The sequence below is a fragment of the Denticeps clupeoides genome, chromosome 1 (genome assembly GCF_900700375.1).
Source record: "Denticeps clupeoides chromosome 1, fDenClu1.1, whole genome shotgun sequence".
Lineage (NCBI taxonomy): Eukaryota > Metazoa > Chordata > Actinopteri > Clupeiformes > Denticipitidae > Denticeps > Denticeps clupeoides.
The window spans coordinates 37,923,950-37,948,552 of NC_041707.1; the positions used below are offsets into that span (position 1 = coordinate 37,923,950).

Below are 24,603 nucleotides of genomic sequence, written 5' to 3' on the forward strand. Positions count from 1 at the left end.
CATGGCGCTCCGACGCCACCCCGGACACGGGAACATTGGTTCCGGGCTCGGTGTCCAGGAAGCGGGGAGGCAAATCACAAAACGAGCCGCCCAAGTTCAAGTCAAACAAGTTTCCTTTATTTGAAACATAAAAAATAAAATACTAACAAGGCAGAAATCACTGGCTTCCCTTGCAATTATGAACAACGCACAGGACAGCAATACTCATCTCTTGGACATTTCATGACATTTTTTCCCATGGTTTAAACGCCATCTCTTCAAAGTACAAGCTGGTCAGTGAATGAAAATAACGTTGAAAAAGGCCAAAGGATTATATACACTTTAAGGGGTAAAACATGATCGGAGATCAATGAACACACACCAAAAAATACAAAATAAAAGCTCATATTCCAAATAAAAAACAAAACAAAAGCATACCCCTAAACTAAACGTTCATGGACCCCACATTTATTGTGACCCTTTGCAAAAACATGTCAGGAAAATTAAACACTCTGATCCCCAAGAATCCCTCTTATAAAACGTCTTGTATAGGTTTGGATTTGTTTTTGTTGCAATGACCTGAGACAGACTAGTTTCAGTGGATCTCTAGTAGTATACAATGCAACGGTACTCGAAAAGTTACCAGACGTACCATAATACTGAGGTGACCTCTTCTAGTTAAATAAGCATTTATATACCCTGATAGAACTGTGGAGAGGCGCAACGTTAAGACTCGCTGTGGCGGAGCGTTTCAGGTAAGGTACCACGAAAGAACTGTGTTCCTTCTGAAGAATTTTAGTCCATTATATACAGAAGCAGGAAATACAGAAAGCCACCGACCTGTGACCTGAGAAACCGAAACCAAAAGGGTCGGCCACAGAGAATCCAATCGCAGTATTTATGAGACCTGTCTGAGGCTAAATCGTTATAATGCAATGGATTTTTTTTTTTCTCTCTCTTTTAAAAGAACATTAACACCAAACTCTACCGCTACGCTGAGTAGTGATGATGCTAACAGTAAAAGAACAGCAAAGGTTTGTGTTCCTTGAACGAAGAGGACCTGATATGGAGGGTAATGTGGTGTATCGAGGGGACACGTTTCACTTGACACAGGAAGCCCTGCTGTTAATGGCAGCAGCCGCCGCAGTGGCCGCCTCCATGGGAGGGGCCTGAGGCCTCGCCATATTTTGTCCGTCGGCTGAGAATCTCATAGGTGCAGTCTTCACCACAGCAGCCAGACATGCTTGGTGAGGTCTCGTCGATCTCAAACCTGAGAGGCAACAGTGTGTTAAAAAAAAAAAAAACGCATAAGATAACAAAAGGTTGACTATGGCACAAGAGCGATGTCAGACCAAGAAGGCACTCACTGTAAGGCTTCTCTGAAGAACTGGTACGCTCCCTGGTTGTGTTTGAATACAGTCAGCATCACTTTCTTCATCTGTGTGCTGAATAATTAAGACACGTTAAAAAAAAAACAAAAAAAAAAACATTTTGCACTTTAGAACTAGGTATTGATTTAATAATAATTTGAAAAGTGTGTGTGTGTGTGTGTGTGTGTGTGCGCGCCTACCTGTTGGCAATCAGCTGCAGGATCTGGATGAGGAATTTACCCAGCCCTTTCCTCCTGACTTTGGCCTCGAGCTGCACTTCGTAACTGCAACGAACAGCGCGGGTTCAATGGAAGCTCGCGGCCAGCGCTGACTGGCCAGCGCAAGCACACACTTACCAGTACAGGACCTCATCCCCACACTCCACGTCAAACCGGAAGTGGGAGAAGGCGACGGGGGCGGAGTCTGCGTCAAGAGCCACAAGGTACCACGCCCTCTCATCCTTCAGCTCCTCCCTCTTCTCTCTTTCCTTCCAGCCCCACTCGCTCTGTTCATAGCTGTAGTGGCACAGAAGACGATATATATATATATATATATATTATAAATGGGTGAAAACATAAGTTGTGAAATAATAATAAAACAGCACCAAGAAATAAGTCGGGTGTGATCTAAAACTATACGTTTGTAACTGTTGCGTGTCAATGGACAACGACCCAGAACACGGGACAACCCTGCTTTTGTCGAATGCTGCAGTGTGGGTGTGAACTTCCATAAACGACTTAAACACCTTTTTGGTGCAGGCTTACTAAAAAGAAACACATATTTGTGGACAGCTTGCTTACAGTGTCTGCATGTTGGCCCTGGTCAGCTCATACGCCCACTCTGTGATCTCCGAGCCGAGAGCAGACACTCGCTTGGACACAATCTGCAGGTTCAGTCTGGGAGAAAAAAAAAAAATTACAGAACCATGTTGAGGAAATTCATACAAAACTGGGCAAAAGTGGTTTCAAGTGTTAGAACGGACTTCCTCACCCATTCCGGTCATATTTTTTGAATACAGGGAAGGCAGACAGCGGGTCCTCGAGCTAGAAGATGGGGGACAAACACACAAACCAAAACTTCAGTAGCTGCACCGCCATCGTCACCAACCCGCCTTTCGCTCGCCCACGAGGGATGGCCGATTTCAAAATTCTTAAATACGAAATATCAGAAGGTCGGCTGACGCGCTCGCACCTTGTTGGCTGCATCAACTTTGGCACACACCGCGTCCATGGCCGCCCTCTCCTCCAGCCTCCGCTGCTTCTTCTCCTTGGCTCTGTTGGACTTCCTCTGCACAGCAAGAGCAATAGATTAAAAACACAACGATTTTGGTTGCCGAGGGCCAGTTGGTCATCAGCCCATAAACGTCACGCAAATCACACCAAAAAGAGAGACAACCTCCAGGCCTAGGGGTTAAGGAAGCGGACCCCTAATCGGTTGCCGGTTCGAATCCCGAGCCGCCAAGGTGCCACTGAGCAAAGCACCGTCCCCACACACTGCTCCCCGGGCGCCTGTCATGGCTGCCCACTCAAGCGTGATGGTTGAAAGCAGAGGACACGTTTCGTTGTGTCACGGTGTGCTGCGCTGCAGCGTTTCACATCGACAAATCACTTCACGTTCACTTTGCGATGCAGCAGAAACTACATGCGCGCTGGTGCTGAGACTCTTGGGGGCATTAGGGTGGCAGGATGGTAGTAGCCTAGTGGGTAACACACTCGCCTATGAACCAGAAGACCCTGGTTCAAACCCCACTTACTACCATCGTGTCCCTGAGCAAGACACTTAACCCTGAGTGTCTCCAGGGGGGGACTGTCCCTGTAACTACTGATTGTAAGTCGCTCTGGATAAGGGCGTCTGATAAATGCTGTAAATGATAAATGCTGTAAATGGCGTGGGGCGAAGGCACAAAGGACACGCCAAAGCAACAAGTCCGGAACAAACGAGCGCAAGTGTGCGGTGAAAAGGGCCCGCGGTCGACCCGCCATGAAACGTGGACGCGCCGCGCTGCAGCACGTGCAGCAAGTGATGAGCAGCAAACTTATATATATATACACACATATACACAACTTGCATAAAGCTAGATATAGAAACACTAATGAAAAATTACACGATACGGTTTTCAAAGCGGAGTGGGTTAATTTCATAAAACACGTGACTGCGCGCAAATAATCGGGGCAGCCACGGACAGATGCCTTTGTTTGGCTTAAAATGCACATAACGTTGCAAACGTTGGTGCAACAAAGAACGCACTGGGGATGTGTGTGTGTGTGTATATATATATATATATATATATAAAAAAATTTTATTTATATATTCGGTTGCAAGGAGAGTCCATACTAGCTGACGTTTCGCCATCTGACGTGAACGATGTAGCCGAAATGCTAACCGAGTGGCTGGAAGAGCCGCCGCCGCCGCTGCTGCTGCTGCTCCTCGCGTAAACTCTGCCAGCGGCGCTTCGGGGGAAGGGGGACGAGCTCTCGGCATCTTCAACAAATCATCTCCAATAATAATAATAATAAAAAAAATAAAACAAACGTCGAGGCCATTTAATCGCGCTGGCGTTAGCACGTGGCTAATGTTTAACACGTTTTTTTTTTTTTTTTTTTTTTCAAGACCCCCCCTCACCTCCGCCCCGAGAATTTATCAACACCCCTCTCACTTTTCCTCGCCATCCATCCATCCATTCATTCATAGTCTCAAAATATGCCTGATAATGAATCATACATTAATTAATAAAACCCCTTACGTGTAGCATCCCTTAGCGCGCGGCCGCAAAATGTGCAAAAATAATAATAATAAAATATATATTTATGTATTTTTTTTTCCACACTCACCCCCATCTCGCGGCAATAACACGAGCCGGTGGAAGAGAAGCGCCACTCCGGTGTTTATTAGCCGAGCCGGGCTAGTCTACAGTAGATGCTGCTGCTGCTGGGCTAAGCGGGCTTTGGTGGTACCGAATGCTAACCGTGCGCTAGCCAGACAGCTAACAAACAACAACAGCCCGGTCCGGCCTGGGGCGAAAACTCATTTGCGTTTATGACGTGAATCCAGAATTGTTGTTGTTGGATACTTTTTTTTTTTTTTTTTTTTTCTTGTCAGATTGGCGCCAAACGTCTGACACGAGGATTACGTCCCGGGTGCTCAACTCCCTCCTGTCCCTCCCTCTTCTCTTTCTTCCTTCCTTTCTTTCTTTTTCGAGCTCTCCCTCCTTCCTTTCTTCCACTCCTCTCCTCTCCTCTCCCGCTTCGCGCAGCATTAACAGCTAATATCCTCCTCTTTCATTACTGGGGAAATGACGACATGACGACTGAGGTCAAGCGCGCTGCCAACACTTCCTCATCTCTCTCACCCTCCTCCTCCTCCTCTTCCTCTTCCTCCACCTCAGAGCCACGATGGCTGCTGCATCTTTCAAGTTGGGATCCGACTTTTTAACAAACACGCCGCCATCAAGGGTGGTAGTAGCCTAGGCGGCAACACACTCGCCTATGAACCAGCGGACCCAGGTTCAAATCCCACTTACTACCATTGTGTCGCTGAGCAGGACACTTAACCCTGACTACTGTAACTGCTGATTGTACTGAAGTCGCGCCTGATAAATGCTGTAAATGTAAATCATGATAAAGGTACCCTGGGAACAGATTGACTGTACCTGTCATAAAATTCATAATTCAGTAGCAGTCATTAAATTCAAGAACCAGCACCAGTCGTAAAATTAATAATTCAGTACCAATCATTAAATTAATGAATCAGTACCAGTCATTAAATTCATTATTCCTTTTAAATCATTAACTTCAGTACCACGCAATTTATTCCTTCAGGAAATGCCACAGGCCAAACGGCCAGGCTGAGCACCGCCTTTATAGTCTCGGGGGAAAAAAATGAATGAGCTAAAAGGCGAAATTACAACGACAGCAGCTGTGTTCTGCGCAGAAACAACCCGCCGATTTGCCTATGAATGGTTTTTAATGCACAATGGCACAATGCCACGCCCACCGCTGATCGCCACCTCGTGGTGGTTCACGTCGCTCAAGTGAATCGGATCCCAAATCGATCAAATCGCGTGAATCTCTTGTCACCACTACATTTACATTTAATGCGTTTACCTTATCCAGAGCGACTTACAACGTACTTCCATGTAAGTGATGAGGTGAAAAACCTGTGGTATGTACAGAAAATATATGATGACCTTAACATTATAATACAAGATAAAGTCAGACTAAATGTAAACACATGCAATAAAAATATCAATAATAAATATAGTGTTATACGTTTAGTAGCATAAAAGTGTCATGGCTTGGGTGATATGTCCTGTTGTTCACTTTCTTACCCCAAAAGGCTTTATGTAATACAATAAAGTGTACTCAATATTATTTTATGGGGGGCAGTGGTAACTGTCTTAAATTAAATATGTCTACCGACACCCTAAAGAAGAGCACTGATGTTATTAACCTTTTCAATAAAAAATGATATTCTACTCCCGTTTTAAAAGGACATAACAACGATGACTCGTTCGTTGTGACGAACCGATTCCTTGAGTTGAGTTCCTTGAGCCAATCGGAACGAGTCGCTCATGGCTCAAGGGGTGGCGAGGTTCTAAAAATCTAACCACTTCATCGTGGCAGCTACAAATCTCTCGGTTATTTAAAAAATAATACTAATCCAATCCAACTATAAGTCGCTGGTGTTGGTTTACTGTGATGATATCAAGTCAGGTACAGGTAAATATCCCTGAATCTGGGGAATCTTGGTTTTAATTTAATTACATTAATCAAATTTTAATAGCTTAAAATGCTGACGAAGAAAATAATTATTGTGGATCCAAATGGATCCACAAAAGAAAGAGCCGGTTCGACAGTTTAAAGTTGCCAGATCTCAGGCTGGATAAACAGCAAAAAAAACAGACAAACAAAACAAAAAAAAAACAAAACAGGCAAGCTGGCTTTCCGGGAGAGGCTCGGGGGAAAGTAGACTTTTATTCTGGCATCTGTCTGTTTTTTTGCAGGTAGGAATCCCGACTGGAGAATTTACCTCATGTCGTCCAGATTTCACCGACCTGGCAACACAGATTTGGACTTTAGGCTACGTGCGCCAGCAGCGGGTCTGTCCGACCCCACCCCCGCCCAACACACACACACACACACGTTTGCCCGCAGATGGCCCGTGGACAAGCCCCTCCCCGAAGCCTTTGTCTTCGGGTAATCTGTCTCTCGACGAGTGGAGATGACATTTTGGGGAGGGGGACCTCCGCTGCACCACGTTCAACTTGTGCGTGACAAACGTCAAACACACACACACACACACACACACACACACTTTTCAAACCTCACCGAGGAGGGCCACCACCACTCACACACTCGCCCTGGACACGTTGCAGGAACGGAGACAAACAACGCAGTGTGTGTGAGAGTTTGTGTGTGTGTGTGTGTGAAGGCTGTCCTGGGTAATGGTGGAAGGGAGGCCTGTAAACACCCACAGGCCCAGAGTGAGAGTGACTGCTGGAGCTGGGGGGGGGGCAGGCCGAGGCAGGATCAATGGAGGAAGGGAGAGACAGAAGGCAGAGATGAGGAGCTCACATGGAGGGGGAGGGGAGGGGAGGGCGACTCGGGGGTGATGGAGAGAAGCAGGGCCCGAGCTTCGAAAGCGAAGGATGGGTGGACTGAGGGAGGTGTTCTTTTCTTGACGAGGACTCCTCAACTGTAAATGGTGGCATGTCTCTCTGCGTGCTTCTTCCGGAGCATGAGCGAGGCCTAGCACATCACGATGGATGGAGCTGTCTACCATTTTGGATCCATCTCTCTCTCTCTTTTTTTTAAATCACCACCCTATACACCTGACACTACTTGACGTGACACAACTTTAAAATGAGAATATATACCTACTTGTTTATGTTAAATATAGATTTTTTTAATGGATTGACTTGCACCGCCCCCCCCCCCCATCAGCGCAAGTGTGGACGGCCTCGCAGAACTGCAATGCACAGTTGACGAATCCCTCCGCGCACGCCGAAAAAGTAGTTCCGCGTACGAGCCGCGCTGTAACAGGCAGGTGAAGCGGCTCGCTTGTGGCCGGGAAATCTGCCACATCTGGGGATGTTCCGTCGCAGGCGGCCCGTCTGGAGTCGCGCTTGAATGGCCGACGACTTAACGGCGCAGTTCTGCCGCTATTATTGTCATTTGTAATTTATTACCAAAAAATTGATTTGTCCCTCCGGACAAGTACATTTACACGTGGGGGGTGCGAGGGCGGGCACCGGGGTAGTTTAGCACAGTCCGCCAGGGAACGGGCCGCCAAATTCCGCTCGCCGCGAAGGGACTACTTCTCCGACGCGAGTTAGTTGGGGAGCAGCCCAGTGGACGGCGGCGGGATCTCCCTCCGCGGGGCGCGCTGCGGCCGCACCCGGCGCATCCGCACGGACGGAAAGCCCCCCCCCACCCCACGCAGGGCCACGGCTTATTGTGCCGGCAGCCCCCCGCTCCCGGTGTCGTGCGGCCGGCGGAACAAGTTCGCGTTCGGGCCCCGCGGGGACAGGGGCGACCTCGCCGGGGCGAGAGCCGCGAGTGAAGTTCGGTCTCCGGCGGAGAACCGCCGTCCCCCCCGGCCGCTCGGCGGCGGACTTTAAAGCGCGGAGGACCGTGACTGGCGGAGAAAAGTAAGGAGGATGGAGGGATGCGCGGATGAATGAATGAATGAATGAATGAATGAATGAACGAACGGATGGCGGAAGCGCACGGGTTCGAGTCTCTCTTTTGTTTTTGCTTTTAAACGAGACCGAGGTGGCCTGAAGCCCCCCGGCTCCTGTCGGGAACCCCTGGAGTCGGACGGAACTGAGAATCGAGGAAAGGGGGGGGGGAAAGAGAAATAAAAGTCTTTTAAAATAAGAAGAGGATTTAAGACGGAACGAGCAGGTGATGCCCGGAGCCACAGTCGATCGGCCATTTATTTATCTATCGCCCCCCCATCCTCCTCCTCCGGTTTAATATCGGTTCACCGTGTTGTTGGTCGGTTGTTTTACGCGTTTTAATTAGTTTGTATTAGTTGGCGTTGCGCGGCGGGATGCTGACAATGGGAACTCCAGCCTTGACTATTGTTGGGGTGTCGCGACGTCGCCAGATTATTCGCGTCGACCCCCCCCCCCCCAAAAAAAAAAAAAACAAAAAAAAACACACACAAAATGAAGAAAAAAATTATAATGAATAAATGAAACGAGTGTTCGGCGACACTTCTACTTTTTATTTATGAACATTTATATATATGTATATATACGTGTACCAGAAGCGCCGTCGCTTCGTGCGGGAGACGCGATCGCCGAACAAAGGCGGCTGAACTCCGGCGTCGCGTCCACCCGGTCCCCGACCGAATTCCGTCCGTTTCGACGTGGTTTGTGTGCGACGTCCCGCCGTCGTGAACGACGTGGCGCGTAGTTTATAGGCTCCGAATTCGGTCGCGGCGGAGGAGCAACTTTTCGGACCGAAGTGTGCTGGTTCGACTTGCCCATCATTTACAGCATTTACCAGACGCCCTTATCCAGAGCGACTTACAATCTGTAGTTACAGGGACAGTCCCCCCCCCTGGAGACACTCGGGGTTAAGTGTCTTGCTCAGGGACACAATGGTAGTAAGTGGGGTTCGAACCTGGGTCTCCTGGTTCACAGGTGCGCGTTTTGCCCAGTAGAATACGGCCACCCTGCGAAACTGGACTTTGAAGAACGGTTATGCCCGATTTGACGACCCCTCTTCTCTTCCGCCAGCCATGCCCTCGGTGATGGAGCGCTCGGGGTCCGGCGTTCTCTCCAGGAGCCGGGCCAAGACCGTCACCAACGGCAACAGCCAGCACTCGGACGAGGAGAGCAGCGACGAGGAGCACAACCACGGTAGCCACGCACCTACACCACCTCGCCGTGGCTCATGTCTTAATGCCGCCAGGCGAATTCTGGTTCGTTTCCTTTTATGTGGCTGCTTTTGTCCTGACCCTTCGGGAAAATATTCCCAATTCTAATTCCCAGCCAAGGACAACTGACTTGAGTTGCAAGTTTCAGTCACAACGCTTACGTCCCGTTTGAAACGGAAAAACATGCTGGTACTAATTTGAGCAGGAAGCAGGTCGAATAATAGATGAGACGTTGCAAATTGGTGCAGCAACGTGTGGTCCAAGGGCACAACATGGGAACCATGAATGGGCTTTGAACCCGTGACTGTGGTCTTCTTGACCTGGGGCAGTGGTGGCCTAGCAGTTAAGGAAGCGGCCCCGTTAGGTTGCCGGTTCGAATCCCAATTCGCAGAGGTGCCGCGGAGCAAAGCACCGTCCCCACACACTGCTCCCCGGGCGCCTGTCATGGCTGCCCACTGCTCACTCAGGGTGATGGGTTAAATGCAGAGCACACATTTCACTGTGTGCACCATGTGCTGTGCTGCTGTGTATCACATGTGACAATCACTTCACTTTATTCTGGTTCATGGGCGAGTGTCCGACCCACCAGCACCCTGCCTGAAGATCCTCTCCGGCATTTGTCTGTGTAATGAGGAAGTTTTATAAAATAAAATTGATTAACGGTGGAGGGGCGGGATTGGATCATTTTTACGTTTGAATTTGTCGCGTTTTGGGTTAATCGCCATGACCACTGAGAAATTTGGACTTTTAATACTTTATACCCCAAAATGGTGACCGGTTGGACCCAGACCGGCCCGGTCGCTCAGCACATGCTACACAATTCCCACTCTGACCTTTGACCCGGAAGTGACGCTGTAACCACAATCACTAACGTGCATCTGATTAGTAAAAATCACCATCTGTCGTGGCGGAGTTGTCCCCACCGTCGCATGATGGGACACGGACCGTGGTCTGAATTAAATGGCCTAGACCAGCAACTGTGCATGGAAACCATGAACGGGAACATCGCGCTCGCACGCCGCGTCCTCGTCCACCCTCCCTGACCGTCTCTCCGTCTCCTCCCACAGACAGCATGATCCGAGTCGGCGGGGACTACCAGGCACAGATCCCGGACTTCAAGCCAGGTACGCCGGAGAGATGGTGGAGCTGCTCCCTCCCCCCACTGTGTGTTTTTGAATTCATTTCACGGTTAAATGTTCTGGTTCGAGTAAATCGCGCCAATTTTTGCGGCATTAAAGTCGTGTTCTCCCTCCGTCACGATCGTGACGTGATTTTTGGGTGTGCTCTGGTTCCCGACATTCCCGAATTTCCCCCCCATAAGTGGCAGTGGCCACGTAATCGGAAGGTTGCCGGTTCGAATCCCGAACTGCCACTAAGGGTGACGGGTAAAAAGCAGGGGACTCATTTCACCGTGTCGCCGTGTGCTGTGCTGCACACTTTCGCTTTTCCATATTAAGAAGTGTGTGTGTGTGTGTCCGTCCACAGACTGCCCGACGCGCTACAGCGAAAAGGACAAGAAGAGCATGCTGGTCTGGTCGCCCAACTGCCTGGTGTCTGACGCCATGTGTAAGAGAGCGCACCCTGCCCCGCCCGCCCGCCGTGCCGAACGCACGCGCCGAGTGTCTGACCGCTGCGCCTGTTGTCTGTTTCAGTGGACGAGTACATCCTGATGGCGAAAGAGAAGCACGGCTACAACATGGAGCAGGTAACGTTGCGCCGTGTACCGCTAACTCAGAAGTTGCGACATTTTTACTTATTTTCATTTACTGGTCCAGAGCGACTTACAATCAGTAGTTACAGGGACAGTCCCCCACTGGAGACACTCAGGGTTAAGTGTCTTGCTCAGAGACACAATGGTAGTAAGTGGGATTTGAACCTGGGTCTTCTGGTTCATAGGCGAGTGTGTTACCCCACTAGGCTACTGCTACTATGTATGCTTATTAAGGCTGCCAGTCAATTGAATTGATTAATTCTCAAAACTAAAACCCGTCCGTAATGCATATTTGTGAACTATTGCGGAGAGGAGTGTGGGGAACAGACCCGGGACCCTTCTGAATAGGGTGACGTTGTGTGAACTGAACTGTGGGTCCGTCGCTTTGCAGTGCTTGAGGCCGAAAGTTAAAAAGTTTTCCATTTGCACCCTGACCCAACACAAACGACCAGCCGCCCAGTGGGGTTTGTGTCTGATTAAGACCACTAGTTTGTCATGAGCGCACAGTAAGCATAAGGCCGCTGCATTATTTAAAAAAAAAAAAAAGAAGTTTTTTCAAAATCAATGGCAGCAATTAACGGGTTAATTTGAGAGGCTCCACTCATCATCACGGTAAACTCGGTGACCTGATCAGGCAGCCTCGGTCGCCCTGGAACAACACGGCGTTGAGTTTCTGGATCAGGATCTGCGGAATCTGGATTAATAGAAAACAGTTGGTCCAGTTTTGAATATTAATTAGGCTATATAATTATGCGTGTTTTATAATTTTTTTTTTGCTATGTCCATCTTCAGGCCCTGGGCATGCTGCTCTGGCACAAGCACGACGTGGAGAAGTCCCTGGCCGACCTGGCCAACTTCACCCCCTTCCCAGAGGAGTGGACGGTGGAGGACAAGGTCCTGTTCGAGCAGGCCTTCAGCTTCCACGGCAAGAGCTTCCACCGCATCCAGCAGATGGTGAGCAGCTTTCACCTGCGGACCTCGAGCGTTGCCCGGGAAACGGCGTGCACACGCCGGCTCCCCCAACTCCGCCCGAGTCTCTGCTGGGGCCGCGCTGATAGCAGGTGTTGCTATGGCGACGACTGCAACTTTACCTGAACAGTCACTTCCACCTCAAAGGACGAGTTCCCGAAGGCACCAGCTGGAGATTCCTAAAAATGGCACAGCTGGAATTTTATAGTTCCATAACAATAAGGAATGAAATTGGGACAGTATCACAGTAACAATCTATAATAATACACAGCTCGTTATAATAATAATAATTATCAAAGGGCAAAAGGGACCAAAAAATTACCATGATGTGCGTAATTAACAATTTTCTATTTCTATGTTTAAAAAAAAAAAAAAAGTGCCTTTTTGATCCCAGATGCTTCTGTGTGTTTTGTGTTTCTTTATTATTATTTTTTATTATTATTAATAATTAATTTCCTTATTCAGTAGAAAGAGGTTTCATTTGATATGAGTTGATAAATTATTTGTGTGCAATCTGTGCAAATATTTAAATTTAGGAATTAAATAGATATCCATGTTTTATCAAGACTCTTATGACATTAGTAGAAATACGGTATGAAAATCCGATATTTTATCAATATGAATAGAAACCCTTTGGTAAATAATGTACATCTGTTTGTCTTAGCTGCCTGATAAACTGATCTCCAGTCTGGTGAGATATTACTACTCATGGAAGAAGACCAGGACTCGCACCAGTGTGATGGACCGACAAGCTCGCAAGCTGGTCACCAAACGGGAGAAAGAGGACAGGTATTTAAAAAAAAAATTAAAATGCACATGATGCAAAAAAACAAAGAAAAAGTTATCAAAAGGTTCGAATCCCAAAGTGCCACTTAGGTGCCACTGAGCAAAGCACCGTCCCCACACGTTGCTCCCCGGGCGCCTGTCATGGCTGCCCACTGCTCACCAAGGGTGATGGTCAAGAGGACACGTTTCGTTGTGTCGCCGTGTGCTGTGCTGCAGTGTTTCACAATGACAACCACTTCACTTCACTTTTCATCTTCACTCCAATCAGTAACGATGAAGTCGAGGAGGGAGATCCTGGAAGCGACAGCGATTTCGAGATCGAAACCAAGAAAGAGGTGAGATTGATCTGAATGCAGAGTAAGGTGCCCTCTCGTCAGCAAGTTGAGTATTTATATTCGCGTCTGAAGTCTGCAGCGTAACTCGTTCTACGCTGCTGGGATGACATTTCGAACATGTTTGAACACGTTTTGGTCGTGTGCCTTCTGAAACCTCCGTACATTATTGCTGGAGACGTGTGTGTGTGTGTGTGTGTGTGTGTGTGTGTGTGTTTGAGCCTGTTTGAGTGAAAGCATGTTCTGCTGCTCCCATCCAGTCGGCAAAGCCGAACTCCGGAGGGACCGTGGACAGGAGTTCCGTCCGTTCTGGTCCGATGCGGAAAGAGAACCAGGGCGCTCAGTACCGACACCACCCGCTGCGGGCGCGCCGGCGTCCGCCGAAGGGCATGTACCTGGACCAGGACGACATCACTGCCGTTTCAGTCTCCGCCGACTCGGGGGCGGTGTCCAACCGACAGCTGGACACGCACCTCATTTCGCTCAAGAGACAGGTACCTCATGTACATTTACGGCATTTACTAGACGTCCTTATCCAAAGCGACTCACAATCAGTAGTTACAGGGAGAGTCCCCATGGACACTCAGGGTTAAGTGTCTTGCTCAGGGACACAATGGTAGCAAGTGGGATTTTAGCTCGTGCTGTGCTGATGGGGCGAAAACGCATCGTCCGTTGTTTAAACATTCAGTGGCTTTACATCCCTGTATTCACTTCTTGACCCAAATGTTTAATTGTGCCAAAGATAATTTAAAGTGCACAGATTTATAATTTACTTTCCATTTGGTTTTAAAATGTCTTTAGTAAAACAACTCGTCTGGTTTGCTTATAGTAAAATATAATTTTTTTTATAGTACAATTCTGTTGAAAATAGCTGACATTTGAATTAGACACTGATGTGTGTACTCTCCAGCTCACTCAAATGGCCCTGTTTCTGGATTAAATTGATGACTGAAATGATCTGATCATTGATGCAGTGAAAAGCCGTAGTGTGTGTGAGATATTCCAGATAAATAAAAAATCCCAACCTCAAACACACTCAGCACAGGTATTTGCCAAGTCTCTGACGTGAACTTCCACATATCTCCTCTCCTTTAGGTCCAAAGTCTCAAGCAGATCAATGGGAGTCTGAAACACGGCCTGGATGAAGGCGTTGATGCCATGCGACCCAATGAGGTGTGTTTTTTTTTTTCTCTCCCCCCACTTCATTCATTCGTTTTTAGGAGACTGGCCTTATATCCATGTCCTTATATCCATATTTCTTTGCTTGCTAGCCCACGCCTAAAATGAACTCCCGCTGGTCCACAGAAGAGCAGCTTCTGGCTGTGCAAGGTGGGTCAGATTATCTTGGCTCGGGATCAGTTTGGATTCAAATGAATACTACTATATCTGTAGATTGTGTGTGACGTGGTTAGTATGAGATGGCAAGATCATTATGAATATTTTTTTTTTTCTTGGAGTACCCCTTTTGCCCTCTAGGGGTCAGCATGTCCTTTCTTAACCCATGGTCTAAATTGCTAATGTGTTTGTCTCGCATTTGGAGAATGAAAGGATGGATTATTGCACAATTAAAGTGACATTTTGCAGTACTTGCTACGGTGACATTGCTGTGATTTAGTTTGATTACCAACATTTGAAGTGGTGGAAAAGTGGTCAACTCTTGTGTTTTTAGTATTCTGACCCCTTGTGGAAAGATGTGTAACAGCAAACATATAAAGAACAGAAAGGATCCTGAAAGACCGTTTTCCGCGACTGAATCAGTTAGTTCAGTATAGCGAGAATCACTGAAAATAAAAACCTAGTTGTTTCAGAATAAAGAGGAACTTTTCAAGAACCTTCAGGTATCTTATAAGTAACTAAATTGTAATTTAAATTATTCGGTTTTTTTTGTTTTTTTTTGGGCATCTGCAAGTGACAGACTTCTGTTTTAAATGATTCCTGACCGCTTGTTCACTTTTTCCAGCCATCCGGCGTTACGGTAAAGACCTGGCGGCCATAGCAGAGGTGATAGGCAACAAGACCGTGGCTCAGGTGAGCTCCTTCTTCATCAGTTACCGGCGGCGCTTCAACCTGGAGGAGGTGCTGCGCGAGTGGCAGGCTGAACAGGAAGTTCTTCAGGGCCAGGGTGGGGTCCCCGATGGGGTGAAGGAGCTGAACGGAAAACCCGTAATAGACGAAGAGGAGGTGCGTACACGTTGTGTATAGGCCCTGGATGTTCTGGACTAAATCGGTTCTCAGTAATGGCAAGGTCGATCACCGGATCTATCGCATTATACAACTTCATATTTCAGCTACAACTGGGCAGATTTATACAAAGTAAAATAATGAACAAAAGATAATTAATGATCTGTTGGTCACATGTATTGTGAGACCCAGATTGATTCGGCTCCTGATCTCGCTCTGACTTCTTCTGCAGATGAAGGTGGATGGCGTCTCCCCTCCCTCTCAGACGGACAGCCCCCCACCGTCCTCCAGCTCCAGCACCTCAAGTAACTCCAGCTCCACCCAGACGCCCACTCCCCCTCGCCCAGCCTCCGCCTCTACTGCGCCCGACTCCGCCCTCCGCACCGCCCAGCCTCCTGCGGCAGCCCCCTCCGCTGCAGACGCGGCCCCTGCAGAGCCGCACTCCGCACAACCACCCCCCGCCCCCGCTCATCCGACCCGCCGTGGCCTCCACCCTACACCAGGGGGCCCTCAGGAGCTCACTGGGCTCAGGAGCCTCGGCCGGCCAGCTGCCCCCCTCCCTGGTGGGTTTGAAAGTGGAGCCCCCCCACTCCCACTGACAGGCAGGGAAGGGTGGAGAGGAGAAATTTAGGAAGAAAAGAGGGGTTAGGATAAGAGTCTGAAACACACATTCTCTCTCTCTCTCAGGCAGTAGGTTATGGATGAATTTCTTTCTGAATCATCCTCTCCCATCCCTCTCTTTCTCCTTCTGCTCACATCGTGTCACCCTCATCTTCCTCAAGGACTGGTCCCCAGTGCACCAAAAGCCTGCACAACACTAGTCTGATACTGTGTCCTCACGTCTAGGAGAACCTGTCTGCCAAAAACACACATAGCGAGCTGTTTCTAGGGCAACCGGGAATCCGGTAAACATCACAGCACTACCTGCTGCGCCAAGGCGAAGGACTGAAGAGACCAAACTGTAACCAAAATTTCCTCAAGGCAACCAAAACCCTCAAAGCACACACTGGACCGTAGGAATACCGTAGCTGGAGCTGCTGCACCATCACTTATTACCATGGAAACCGAACAGCGCACGTGGAAACGCATTTCTGGGTCCGAGTGGACGGGATCCGTGCTCTGTTGGCGTTGGACGTCACTGGACTCCTCTTTAGTATGTTAGTAAGATAGGTGTAGGCCTAGTGAGAGTAAGTAGATTTACTGTAGTTCTTACTGACTGAGCACTAAACCACCCCAAATACTTGACCTCTCATGCTCGCACAGAGCAACAGAGAAGCTGACGGCGCCGCCCTGCTGGTCCCCGGCGATCTGGTTCCATGTGGGACTTGTTTACATGTCAGACTGGAACTGCTTGTATGGTTTCTTTCTTGTTTTGTTGAAATGTTTTTTTTATTTTTAGAATAAAGGAAATTGATCAAGATGTTCTGGTGTTTTGTACTTTTTACAGTTTTATCAGCTTTTTTGAATCATATTTAGACAGATTAGGTCTGGACGCGTAGTCATGGAAACATGTCACTTGCAAATCCTTTTCGTTGGAGGGATACAGATACCCGGAGAGCAGAGCACTTCAATTGGTCAAGTGTATCAATTAGTCACGTCAGCAAGGAACAATATGTAATTAGAGTTGAGGTAAAAAATTATTAACCCCCCAGGAATTATGGAACTTTTTCCTAAACTTGTTCTAAATGTTTGCAGCATTGATGAAACTTGATATAATCAAACATTCACCAGTGCTATTTAGTAGCTTTTGGTACATTTTGTAATTAAAAATAAATTTTACCTAACTTTATATCAAATACAGTAAATGGGCTGGACAAAATATTAGCATTATGTGATTTTTTATTTTTTTTGCTGTCAAAACACACTTACAGCAATGAAGCAATCAACTATAAAACCAGACCAGTCGACTGGCTTACTAACAACTTTCAGCATAAAAGGAACAGGACACGTGAACACACGAGAGGGACGACTGTTACTCAACATGCCAAAGACAAAGGAAATCAGTCTGGAGCTCAGAAATAAGATAGTAGAGGTTCATGCTAAGGGTGAAGGCTACATCGCCATCTCCAAGCCATTCACAGTGTATAAAACTGCTGTACGTTGCATAGTCGCCAAGTACAAGGAGGCAAATTCTGGCGATTTTGAGACCTTTGGAGAGGAAAATAGTCAGAGATGTCAGCAAGGAGCACCGGACATCTGCCATGAAGATTGTTGCTGATGTAACCGGGTATGTCAGTTGCATTTCACCAAAACATGCAACCTCTGGTATTTTGTGATTTTTTTTTCTTTTGTGTGCATTTTATTTGCTTCTATAATATCCTTTTTTTTTATATCTCCTGCTTTTTGGTTCTGGGTGAGTGCGTATACGTGTTCCGGTCAGACCCTTTCCCACCTTTACGGCATTTACCTTATCCAGAGCGACTTACAATCAGTAGTTACAGGGACAGTCCCCCCCTGGAGACACTCAGGGTTAAGTGTCTTGCTCAGGGACACAATGGTAGTAAGTGGGATTTGAACCTGGGTCTTCTGGTTCATAGGCGAGTGTTTTACCCACCAGGCTACTACCACCCTGTACTTGGAAGAGACAGGTCCAGGGACAACGGGTTACACTGACCTGGCCTCATCTAGAGAGAATGTTTCAATGAACACAGTTGTGAGGGATCTTCAGCATGGTGGGCTTCAGCGCCATCGTCCCAGAAGAACTCCTTTACTTAAAGAGCGGTACATTAGGGCTGTTTTAGAGAAATTAGTCCAACAGTTCCTCAAGGATAGCAAAACCAAGACCCTGGAGTGGTCCATACTGAGCCCAGAACTTAATCCTATTGAGAATCTGTGGTGGGTTTTCAAAGTGAATGTCCATGCAGGAAACCAAGCAATTTGGATCAGCTAGAACAATTTGCAATGAAAGAATGGGCCAACCTAGTAAAGAACTAGTCTAAGAGATGTCAGTTGTGGCTCAGAAAGGGTTCACTATTAACTACTAATGGCCAGGGAGCTAATAACTGTGAATGTCTCATTTTTTAAATTATTGCTTAAAAGCTTTTGTGTAACACAAAAGGTTCTTGGTTCGAAACCAGGCAGAAACACCTTTCTAAAGGGGGTGTGGGCCTAAGTCTAAATATTCTCCAGAAAAAAGACAAAGTCTGAAAATAACCATCAAGAAGAACAGCAAGCTTCTTTAATATTGAATTCAGCAGTCGTGGTCCCGTGGGTGCAGCACACATTGCTCAACCTCAACATGACTCTAAAAAACAATATTAATTAGCACAGATAAATCTTTCAGGGGGCATTCCCCAGTATTTCAAACAATTGATTTGTCCCAGATCATCAGTCCATTCCTTATTGGTCTGGCCACCAATATTCTTAAAGTGTGACTGACGGAGGCTGCCACTCAGGCCCTTACTGCTAATGCATACAAATATGAAATCTGACCCAACAGAAATATTTGTGTGTACGTGTGATTGTGAATCTGATGACATCATTTAATTTCTGCTTGCAAATGCTGTTTAATAATCTCAAGCTATCAAACCATTATCTTGTTAAATAGAAAAGAAGTAACCTTGAACCTTTACACAGCTGCAATAGCCAATAGCCTAGTGGGTAAAACACTGACCTACAACAAAAATGCTGTTTTGGGAGCGTTCACAAATCAGTTCAAGTGAAAGTGCAAGAAGGTGAAAAGCATGTTCACGTTTTCTGACCTCAGCCTTGAACGATGAGGTGAGGGAATATCGCCACTACTGCTGAACACTCTGTGCACGATCCCTTAATTTTTGCAGCAATGGTTTAACCCCTAACACGGCATGTGATGAAATAAAACTCCCAAAACCACGCTGCAGGCCTGATTCTGATGGTTGGGAGCAGTGAGACCAGAACCTGGTCAGTCGCTTCAACATACACGACACTAATAATGTAGTTACCAGTCCGCTAAATTTATATCAGTTGGACTCCACTTCTAAAGCCTAAATGTAGATAAAACGTGTACGTTTCTCTCCCTTATTAGCGAGTTTAAACTAACCATCTGCCCGCCACCACTCACTCTCTCTCCTTCTCCCCAGTCAGGGTTCAGAGTTCACCATACAGTTTTAAACCATAAAAATACAGAAAATAGACCAAATACAATAAAATACAGGTCTTCAGAAAAGAAATACATATCAGCATAGTATATTCATAATTTATATCATTCACATTAAATGCCAACCTGCAACATGTCAGACACTTAATCTAAAGAAAGGAAATATTCCCCATAAACAAAAAAATATATTTTATTCCTGCAGCACATGATGCTCAGCAGGAGAGATGATGAGTGGTGCTGAGTTTTCACCTCCATCATTAAGACAAGGGCAGAAGTACGGATAGAGTTTCTCATAGAAGGTCTGACAAATAAAAGAGTAAATATGAGAGCTGTTCTCCACATCATAAAAGGAGACCAGACCCTCCTCATAATCCACAAACACCCCCACCTTCTGGGGCTTCTTACTCAGAGAGAGGAGGACTGGAGGACCAGCATAAGCTTTATACTCATTTCCATTCCTGAGAATCACAGTCCAGTTTCCATCCTCTGGACTCAATGTAAATTCTTTCCTGTTAATCGACTCTCTGGCGACTCCTAAATCCCACTGAGGCTTCCCCCCGACCCCCACCTCATAGTAAAATCTCCCTGAGGAGAAACCCTCCTTTCCCAGGGCACAGACAAAATAACTAAACCTCTCTGGATTATCAGGGAGATTCTGTCGTTTGTCTCCATGTCTCACTTGTTTCCCATCAGCAGACAGGATGAGGTTGGGATGAGCTGAATCAGGATCCAGAGTCACGTCCACTGTAGTGAATGAAGAGAATTAAGATTAAAGTGGGAATTGACATTTACTGGCTGTAGATTATAAATATGGACGAGTGCTGATAGTTTAAAAGAAACAAAGCAGATTTTCTGAAAAACCTTGTTGAAGTTGATGATTGAAAAGACATAAAATAAATACCTGCATGACGTCTGACTTTGTTCAGTTCTGTGGAAACAAAAATCATATTTAATATCAGTTTATCCCAGATTAAGAACAGAAAGTTGAACTGTGAAACACTAATGATGTTCATCATTTTACTCGAATCCCAGTGGGACAGACTGGTTTAAATTTCCCTCACTGGTGTCTCTTTTAACTGGTTCCAGTATGTTGGACTTTTCAGGTCCCACTTCATTCCTTCAAAACCAGATGCCACTCATGTTTTTTTTTTATAATTCGAATCAGTAATTTAGAACAGAGAAATACCCCCCCTTCCCTCCCAGGCTTTAGTACAGAACAAAAACCACAATAGCAACACAATAACGGCTCATAAGATGGATTCTGAATAACTTTTACAAAACTAATTTTCAGGTTCCCTCCTTTTAACAAAGTTAAAAAATGGCTGCCGGGTGCTATAAAACTTTGAAGAGCATCCTCTTATACTGTACCCAGTTTTATCTATTGTGAAATTGCACATCATACCAAATCCACTGTGGAACGGTTGGAGGGGGGCAATTCTTCCATTTTTAGTAGCACCAGTCTTCTTGCTATACGAGTGGCGAATGCTACGGTATTCCTCGAGCTAAGATTGAGGGAAAGATCCTGACCCCAAAAATTTCAGTTACACCAGAGGCATCTAAAGGAGTTTGTAAAACCTCAGTAAGAACTGAAATTATTGCCTTCCAGAAACTATGAAGCGAGGGACACGACCAAAACTTATGAGCGAATGTGGCTGTTTGATTACGATTTGAATACGGTATAGAGGGCAGTGATTGGAATAGCGAATAAGGAAACAGACCCCTAACCGGAAGGTTGCCGGTTCGAAATACAGTCCACACACACTGCTCCCCGGTCGCCTTGTTACGGTGAACCAGATTCTCACCCGCTAAGCCGCCAGTACGAGCTGCGGACCACCGTAAAGTCTGCAGCCTGCGCTGCTTCTCTCATGACTTCTGCATTCTATTCCATATAAAACTAAGTAATTACATATTTTATTAATAAATCTGAGACACTGTGACTGTATGTAATTACTTTATGATTGTTGCTTAGGCCGGAACCCTCAATCGCGGCTTGTTGTCCTGCATAGGAGCAGTGGTGGCCTAGCGGTTAAGGAATTCGGCCCCATAATCAGAAGGTAGCCGGTTCGAATCCCGATCCGCCAAGGTGCCACTGAGGTGTCACTGAGTAAAGCACCGTCCCCACACACTGCTCCCCGGGCGCCTGTCATGGCTGCCCACTGCTCACTCAGGGTGATGGGTTAAATGCAGAGGACAAATTTCACTGTGTGCATCGTGTGCTGTGCTGCTGTGTATCACAAGTGACAATCACTACACTTTACTTTACATTTACATAATTCCGTGGGTCTCAGAGCATTTCTATCTAAACATCTACAGAAGAAGAGAAACAGTCACGTCAATCATCTACCAACACACAACACGTCTGAGCTGTTCCTCAAAAACTCTCTACAGACGCTTCACATGTAGTTCGGTCGGCTGGGGAGTGACGTGCCACACCTGAGGACCATAAATTCAGTCTGATCATTACTCACGTAACGCTGTGAACTTCTCCATCTGCTTCCTGAATGACGTCTCCAGTTCAGATACAGATCGGATCATTGTCTCCACACTCAGAGGAGGATGGATGCTGACATCAGCCCAGTTCTTGGTGTGTGGAGGTCTGCACAGTGTTGGGTAGATCTACAGTAGAGCAGGAGAGAGGAGAAACCCCTCAGCATGGGGAGTGTTGTCCTGTGATGTAGCAGAGAGAGAGATACTGACCTGTAGGAGGTGGAGGTGATCCTCAGTGTGTGAGATCTTCTCCAGCTCACTGTTCCTCCTCTGGAGCTCTGTGATCTCCTGCTGCAGATCTTTAACCAGCCCTTCAGCCTGCCTCTCTGCAGCTCTCTGCTCCTCCTCCATCACCTCTAGCAGCTCAGCCTGGCTTCTCTCAATGGAGCGCAGCAGAGCAGTGAAGATCTCCACACTGGCTGAGATCTCCTCCTCTGTGCTTTTCTATAAGACAAGAAGTTTGTTGTGTTCTTCACAGCTCAGATGAAGTATTTTCATTTTAGAAACTTATTCAGCAGTAAAAATATAAACAGGCTTGAGGGTCAAACTTCTCTAAGACACAAACCAAGACAGATGAGCAACATGGACTGGACACAATGGAGACACCGGAATTAGCACTCAGACAGGTAGACAATGTGGCGCCACCTGGTGGAACAGGCACCAGGACATGACATCATAAACTGGACCATGAAGAACGTTTGAAAATGTAATTATATCTCCACATTGTGGTGGGGACATGATGTTCTAATAAACGTGTTTTACTACTGATTTGAAATGATTTGACCGTTTAATTTGGTTTCAAGCTGGTAGAGAGATTAGAACAATACGCTACTGATGGTCTAAGAGTAGAACCTGAGCTACAAGATGAACACAAAGACATGAAAGGAACAGGAACAGCGGCTCGCGTCTCTCACTGATCCAGAGGAGCATCAAAACCACAGAATTTTGTAAAACTCTTCTGTCTGAAAACAACACAAAACTCCAGACACAGGAAGTCGTTAATGTTTACATTATTGTACTGACATCTCCATCCTGCAGACCAGGGTTCTTCAAGTCTGGACCTCGAATCCAAATGTAGGCCTTGTTTACACTTCTTCCAGGTAGTTACTGACTCTGATTGGACACAGAAGCTTCACACCTCACTCACACGTAGAAGAAGGCTGGGAAATCGTGAGGTGAAGAACCCTGCTGTAGACCCTGATATAAACCAGAACTGATACATGGTGAAACATCATCATGACCGACTATCCTCACCTTCCTGACCGCTACTTGATCTTTAATCTCCTGAATCTTCCTCAGTCTGTCCTGGATCTTCTGCTGCATTTTCATCTGCGTCTTCATCAGATGGGACTGTGAATAAAGTTGTCGACATCAGTGTTGAGGTAGAACAAATGATGGGTTTCAGATAAACAAGTTTAAAAAATGAATCATTTTTTAAAAGATCTCACCTTCTTCTTTCCACACTCCTCCTCTACAGGAACAGTGTTGTGATCTTTGTGGTTTGATTCAGTACAGAACTGACACACACACGTCTGGTCGTCTCTACAGAAGAACTGCAGGGGTCTCTCGTGTTTCTTACATATATAGTCCTCCAGGTTCTCCACAGGGTCCATCAGTTTGTGTTTCTTCAGCTTTGGTGTCACCATGTGAGGCTCCAGGTGAGTTTTACAGAAGGAAAGTCCACAGTCCAGACATGATTTGACGGCCCGATCGGTGCAGGCGTCACATGACCCAAGAGCAAAATCTGGACGTTTTGAGATACTGGAGTATTTCTTTTTGAATTCACGTGCCAATTCAGATATAAAAGTGTTGATGCAAAGTTCTGGTCTTTTAGGGAACAGCTGTTTACACACAGGACACTGGGTTTGACTACAGTTGTCCCAGTACTCCTTTATACAGCCCATGCAGAAGTTGTGTCCACATGATGTAGAGACTGGATCAGTGAACACGTCAAGACAGATGGAGCACTGGAGCTGCTCTTCAGACAGGAAACTGCTGGAGGAAGCCATGTCTGCAGGTCTACAGAAGAAATTCTTTCAAATCTGTTTTAGATCAGATTAAAGAATAAATCAACACAAATTAAATCAATGTAACATTAAACTGAACTAGAAGCCAAAATTCCAGGGGAAATTTTGATGGGTCTGTCCGGGCATTGGTCACAGCTGCGGGCATGGAATTTGTAAAATGGGAATTCTTTAATGTGGTACTGCCTTCGGACTGACAACTCCGTTGTTTCTTTACGTTTGACGGTCTTCGCGTGGCGGTCTTTAACGTAAGACATGTTCTTTTTTGCCATTCTCAGCACAATAATAAATGGTCTGTCTTTCTGACAGACCCAATTATATTGTGTCTGTGTCTATGTGAGAATTAATAGATGATTTTACTTACATCTGTAAAGAGAGGGCAGTTATTGTTACAGGAGATTCTACTTATTTATTTGTTGTGTCCTGCTGACAGATACGAAAATGACATGCACTTTACTGGCAGTCCCTAAAAATCACATTTAAATTAAAAATTAAAAATCCACTCAACACCGTATTTATGTAAATATGGAACTTTTACACTTGCTGTTGTTCTTTATGGCAAGACGCGAATCTTTACAAAGTCTGAAAAGTCTTGACACGATTCAAGTATCAGCGCGCTTTTCGAAGCCGTTTCCTCCCCACAGCAAGAACAACACGTCCTGCTCAACTCACCTGAGCTCTGAATGTCACGTCAGATGCTTCAAATTACAGTTTATCCTGCTGGAAAAGAGAAAGATGGAAAGTTGGAATAATTCACTGAGACGAGAGCAAGCGCTTCCGTGTGTAGAGCTGAAGTTTGGTT

The 24,603-nt window shown here is 46.4% G+C and overlaps 3 protein-coding genes across 5 annotated transcripts; 1 reads left to right on the top strand and 2 right to left on the bottom strand.

Moving 5' to 3' along the window:
• Window positions 1-95: 95 nt before the first annotated feature.
• Window positions 96-4,665, bottom strand: naa40 (N-alpha-acetyltransferase 40, NatD catalytic subunit). 2 transcript variants are annotated; one of them, XM_028975146.1, is made up of 8 exons: window positions 4,181-4,665; window positions 2,541-2,636; window positions 2,340-2,392; window positions 2,150-2,245; window positions 1,706-1,864; window positions 1,550-1,633; window positions 1,347-1,424; window positions 96-1,249 (listed from the first exon to the last, which is right to left on the bottom strand). In XM_028975146.1, the coding sequence occupies exons 1-8, from the start codon at window positions 4,184-4,186 to the stop codon at window positions 1,105-1,107; spliced, it is 717 nt and encodes a 238-aa protein (XP_028830979.1). In that variant the 5' UTR covers window positions 4,187-4,665; the 3' UTR covers window positions 96-1,104. The 2 variants fall into 2 exon arrangements, with proteins under 2 accessions (XP_028830979.1, XP_028830987.1); XM_028975154.1 differs by lacking the exon at window positions 4,181-4,665 and adding an exon at window positions 3,733-3,960.
• A 3,083-nt stretch (window positions 4,666-7,748) lies between these two features.
• rcor2 (REST corepressor 2) lies at window positions 7,749-16,637 on the top strand. Its single transcript, XM_028966831.1, is given in 14 exon segments — window positions 7,749-7,998; window positions 9,097-9,219; window positions 10,304-10,360; window positions 10,722-10,802; window positions 10,889-10,941; window positions 11,740-11,901; window positions 12,581-12,705; window positions 12,971-13,037; window positions 13,295-13,528; window positions 14,130-14,207; window positions 14,306-14,363; window positions 14,995-15,215; window positions 15,448-15,549; window positions 15,551-16,637. Coding segments are annotated over 13 exon segments (1,623 nt in total). The 5' UTR covers window positions 7,749-7,998; window positions 9,097-9,098; the 3' UTR covers window positions 15,815-16,637.
• Window positions 16,638-17,152: 515 nt separating this feature from the next.
• LOC114776768 (E3 ubiquitin-protein ligase TRIM39-like) lies at window positions 17,153-24,603 on the bottom strand. Of its 2 annotated transcripts, none has more exons than XM_028966894.1 (7): window positions 24,166-24,401; window positions 23,226-23,819; window positions 23,032-23,127; window positions 21,988-22,221; window positions 21,759-21,906; window positions 20,192-20,218; window positions 17,153-20,034 (listed from the first exon to the last, which is right to left on the bottom strand). In XM_028966894.1, exons 2-7 carry the CDS (start codon window positions 23,784-23,786, stop codon window positions 19,481-19,483), a joined length of 1,620 nt encoding a protein of 539 aa, XP_028822727.1. In that variant the 5' UTR covers window positions 23,787-23,819; window positions 24,166-24,401; the 3' UTR covers window positions 17,153-19,480. The 2 variants fall into 2 exon arrangements, with proteins under 2 accessions (XP_028822727.1, XP_028822718.1); XM_028966885.1 differs by lacking the exon at window positions 24,166-24,401 and adding an exon at window positions 24,474-24,603 and having other exon boundaries at window positions 17,154-20,034.